The sequence below is a fragment of the Hipposideros armiger genome, unplaced genomic scaffold (assembly GCF_001890085.2).
Source record: "Hipposideros armiger isolate ML-2016 unplaced genomic scaffold, ASM189008v1 scaffold_29, whole genome shotgun sequence".
In the NCBI taxonomy this organism is placed as follows: domain Eukaryota; kingdom Metazoa; phylum Chordata; class Mammalia; order Chiroptera; family Hipposideridae; genus Hipposideros; species Hipposideros armiger.
This window is the reverse complement of record NW_017731379.1, coordinates 6,593,945-6,598,716: the sequence shown is the minus strand read 5'-3', so window position 1 is coordinate 6,598,716 and position 4,772 is coordinate 6,593,945. Positions and strand designations below refer to the sequence as shown.

The following is a 4,772-nucleotide window of genomic DNA, read 5'->3' as shown; positions in this document are numbered from 1 at the left end:
AAAGAAAGGTACCTTTTCCACAAACCCCTTCAGCTTAAAATATTCAGTATGCCAAGGTGCCGTATTTTGGCACCTAAAATCAAGCTGTGTCTTATTTTCTGCCTAAGTCTTATTTTCGGGGAAACAGGGTAGCTATTTTACAGGTGACATGATAGAAGTAGCACAGGAGGAGGTACAGAATTTGTTTGAAAGAGAGATCAGGAAAGGCTCTCTAGAGAAGATGAGCACATGTTTGTCATGTACTCGAGAGGCATTTGTTATCATTCTCTCTACACTATATTTAGAATGGGCTCATTACATAAACCGTGGAGGCCATTGATTTAGCTAAACATACTGGCACAAGCCCTTTGTACTCTCGGTGTGGAATTTCACTAGTGTGAACACCACATCATTGTTGAGTCCTTCATGCACAAAAAATTTTACCTCTATGAGGTGAAAATCAAACCAAAGCTAAGAAGCGAAAGTCAACACTCAAATTCATGTGTGGCTCCGAACAGGCTCATCACCCATTCTTATCCATCATCATTCTCCTAATGCCCGAGAAGAGGTATCTTTAAAATCTCCCCACACATCCTACTCATTTAGATGCAGGTCTCCATGTCAAGATCTCCCCCTCAGCACACAGTGGAGCTTAGACTTGACTTAGAACTATCAGTCTACAGCCAAGGGATGGCCTTCTCCACCCTTTCAGCCTCTGACATTTTGCTTCTACCTCTGATGTGACACTTACTTTGTACCATTTCCTGAGATAGTTACTTCTGTCACTGTGACAGCATCACTAGACTAAGAACAGTTTCAGGGGAGGGGTGGGGCCACATTTGGACCTGCCTTTCCTGACAAAAAGCAGACGATCTCTAAATTGATTGGGTGGAGTAGAAATGGCACAAAGTCTGGTAGATTTCAATGAACACAAGATACACCCTCCTTCCCTTCAGCAAGGTCCTTGATACATGAGGATGAAACGTCACCCACCAGGAGAGACCAGGAGAGACACTGGCATATGGGACATGAGGGAACATAGAACGTTAGAGCTGGGATAGGGGACTTGGTGAAGATGAGAACATTGGGAGCAAGACTTGCAGAAAGAGAAGGGGGAGGACAGAAAGGATGGAGGGAGGAAAGACAGTTTGCATGTGTGTGTGGGGTGGTGGAGGGAGTGAAAAGAGATATGACATTGTACTTTATGTAGGGACCCTGAAGTACTCCAAGATGCTGCTCTGCCCCATTCTGACCTACATCTCTATAGCACTCAGGGGGCCTGGGTTCCTCTTTTCACTCTTCATTCTTCCTTCACTGAGCAGAGGCAGGTGGCATTGTGGGGCTGGGGGTGAGCACGAGGGTCAGAGTGGCTGAGCAGCAGGTGGATAGAGATCTGGACCCAATCATCCTAACTGCCCTCACCTGCCCACTTCATGCTCTAGCGATGCCTGGCCTTTGTGAGCTTCACCAATCACCTTGACTTCAGCTTCAGGTCAACAGCAGCTGCCCAACCAGGCAGAGCTTTCAATGAGCACTAGGAATTCCCTATGGAGGGCTGGGACACACCCACATGTTCACACATTTTCTCCGTAATATACATAAACTCATGGTGAGGTATATCCAATCTCATTTTTATACTTGAAGGACATCCTTTATCTGAGTCTTCCAAACTTGATGTTTACTGACTTTATTCTCCTTTTCTATTAGGGTCAAAGTGGGTATACTGAAACCTTTTTTTCTCTTCCCTACTCTTTCCTCCTTGTTCTAGGACAGACTGACCCAAACTCCTTCCCTCCCGACTTCATCCCTATTAAGATGGTTCTTTGTTTGTGGTGTAACCCCTAGTGGTCAGCAGTTTCTCTCTTTGTGGTCACATTCTGTATTTATGACACAGGATAGAAAAAAATGGATTTTATGTCAGAAGAACCTCAGTTCAAACCTTGGCACTGCCCTTAAGATTGTGGCCTTGAGGTTATCAGTGAACTCTCTGCTCTCTGATCCTTCTTGCCTCAGGGGAATAATCACACCCCTGGTCAGGGTTGTGGTAGGGTTTGTTGTTATGTGTATCAGGCAGCTAGTCCAGTGCCTGGCACAGAGAAAATGTTCAGTAAGTCAAACATTATTGTCCTGCTGGGTCCTTCTGCACATGCAATACTGGACTCTTTCTTTAAGCCCACCTACAGGGCTCCATGGTCACTCAGCCCAGCAATGGGACATGGAGTCCTGGTTCCTCCTTCCATCTTGGGGTCAGGCTTGTGGTAACTCTGAAAAGATGACACAAAGTCTCAGCTTCTGGAGGTGCCAGCCACCAAGAGCAACATGGTTGTCATCAACAAGCCCCTTGTAGCAGGTGTGAATGTTTCATCCTTCCTCTCGAGTTGACAATTGTTTCCTTGGCCTCAGTCACGGTCACTGCTCTTGGTGTACCACTTCCCCCTAGGGCGCAACTCATTTCTCTACCTCCTCTTTTTCCACCATGATGACATCGTCGGGGGAAGAGAAGCTGTGCAGAGCTCCTACTCTCAGCTGGCTTCACTTTCCTCATTGGCACCATGACATCATCTCTACCGTGGAAATTCCACTTGTCCTCCTGTGCCCCCACCTCTGGCCCAGTCCTCAGAGTTCCTATAAAGAAGCGATCCCAACTCAGTGTCAGCACAGAACACAGTCGGGTTCTGAAGCTTCTTGGTTCTGTCGTCTGAACTGTGTGAAAGCTTCTCCTCTGCCGAGACCATGAAGCTCTGCATGACTGTCCTGTCTCTCCTCGTGCTAGTGGCTGCCTTCTGCTCTCCAGCACTCTCAGCACCAAGTAAGTTTGTTCTTTCAGCTACTACTTCTAGAGCCATGGTGTAGGCAGTCCCCACCTTTCTAGTTGGGACAGGTCCACCAGTGGCACCTGGGGATGGGACAAAAGGGAGCTGGGGAGTTTGAGTAGCCTGCTGTTCGATGTAGAGTCTAGTAGGCATTCAGTGATATTCAAGTTCCAGTGTTCTTAAGAAAGAGAAACAGTAGACTTGTTTAAGCAAGTCTTTGTCTTTCTCTGTGCCTTGGTTTTCCCACTGGTAAAATGAAAGGAGTTAGTCATAAGCTCTGAAACCCAACCCAACTCCATGATATTCTTTTAGGATCTTGTATTCAAAATGAGATTCCTACTCAGTGTGGGAGGGATTAGATACAAGGGACTATAGTTGGGGATCTGGTAGCTCCACAGAGATGCCCATTGAATATCCATAACTAGAAGTCAAAATGATCAGCTCCTTGTAGAGCTTTGATCTCACCTGGGCTTTCTTTCCAGTGGGCTCCGACCCTCCCACTGCCTGCTGCTTCACTTACGTGCTGCGGAAAGTTCCTCGCAAAATCTTGACGGATTACTATGAGACCAGCAGTCTTTGCTCCCAGCCAGGTGTAGTGTAAGTATCAACCTCTCCTCAGGGAGGAATGGCGAGGGCAGGATTAGATACGGGGCCTGTTTGGGGCAGGAGGTGGATCAAACAGCAGGGAGGCAGATCTCAGGGCTGAAGCCCTCCCAGAAGGCCTGGTCATGAAGTCACCTTTGAGTCCTGGAGGGGAGAGGGTAACAGGGATGGGGGGTTGGGGATGAAGAGGATGGGAGGGGTAGAAGCAGGAGGGCCGGGGAACCAAGGGAGAAGATGAAGGGTTTCTGGGGAGGAATTTACCCAGAGGCCAGGAAACCAGTGAAAGTAAAAAAGATGACAGGAAATATGGGCTGATTTCTTATACCGTGCTTAGAAAAACATGTGACAAAGTTATTGCTAGGGGCTGTAGGGAATCATGGGGAGATGTAGGCATATTGATTGTAAAACTCATGGATTCCTAGTCTGGGCAACCACAGCTAAATCCAGGGTGGAAGGTACAAGGAGTCTGGGTCCAGTACCACCCCAGGAAGGGTCTCATACCCACTGGAGCTGTCCAACTTGAGTCGTGGTCAAGCAGAGGGACATATCTACCACAGACAAGGCTCCATGGGGTTCTAATCACTCCTTGTTCTACAGATTCCTGACCAAAAGGGGAAGACAAATCTGTGCCAACCCCAGTGAACCCTGGGTCCAGGAGTACGTGGATGACCTGGAACTGAACTGAGCCCCTTCAAAGACAGGAGCAGGAAATGTCCAAGGAAGGTCACCTGAGCCTGACACTTCTCAGTGAGACGCACCTTCTCCATGTTTACAGCTCCTCTCAGTAGTCCCTGTTTCTTGTCTTAATTTAATCTTTACTATGTGCTATGTATTTTATTTGGTGTTATTTTCATTATTTATATTTTGTTGTTGTTGTTTGCCAAAGGATACATGTCCCCCATGGGGAAAGCCCACCCAATGTTTTTCTGCTATTGAGAATACATGGAGAGTGCAGTTGAATCCATGTGTTTTCATAATAAAACTTAATAAAATATGTGGACAGCTCCTTTGTGTGTTTATTTGGTTTGGGGTCAAGGGAATTGCCTGGCATTATTAATAGAGACAAACTACAGTTTCCAAACACAGGAAGAATGAGAAATTACTGAGTACTTCATAGAGGCTAATGCTCTAAAGAAAATCTCACTGAATACTTTCAACAAGGATTTTAACATCCTTATGAAGTAGGGACTCTTACCCCCAGTTTTACAGATGAGGAATCAGAGGCACAGAGGTGATGTGACTTTCTGAGGCTTGTAAGTCTGCTTGGAGAGTACCATGAAAGGGTGACCCAAAAGGATAGCTGTGATACTAAGGACTATCATTTCAACATTTTGTAGGGAAGTTGTAAATAGCAGCAGCAGCAGCACAATATAGGGG

General features: G+C 46.5%; 1 protein-coding gene across 1 annotated transcript; it reads left to right on the top strand.

Moving 5' to 3' along the window:
* The first annotated feature begins 2,459 nt into the window (after nt 1-2,459).
* On the top strand, nt 2,460-4,387 carry LOC109379751 (C-C motif chemokine 4). The gene is made up of 3 exons (XM_019636614.1): nt 2,460-2,788; nt 3,275-3,389; nt 3,993-4,387. The coding sequence occupies exons 1-3, from the start codon at nt 2,713-2,715 to the stop codon at nt 4,078-4,080; spliced, it is 279 nt and encodes a 92-aa protein (XP_019492159.1). The 5' UTR covers nt 2,460-2,712; the 3' UTR covers nt 4,081-4,387.
* Nucleotides 4,388-4,772: the final 385 nt, after the last annotated feature.

What these genes read in the sequence shown, in the direction of transcription:
- LOC109379751 (XM_019636614.1), top strand. Translation starts at nt 2,713, where the DNA reads ATGAAGCTCTGCATGACTGTCCTGTCTCTCCTCGTGCTAGTGGCTGCC. An exon ending in TCCAGCACTCTCAGCACCAA is followed by an intron (nt 2,789 to 3,274) that starts GTAAGTTTGTTC and finishes CTTTCTTTCCAG; the next exon opens with TGGGCTCCGACCCTCCCACT. An exon ending in TGCTCCCAGCCAGGTGTAGT is followed by an intron (nt 3,390 to 3,992) that starts GTAAGTATCAAC and finishes CTTGTTCTACAG; the next exon opens with ATTCCTGACCAAAAGGGGAA.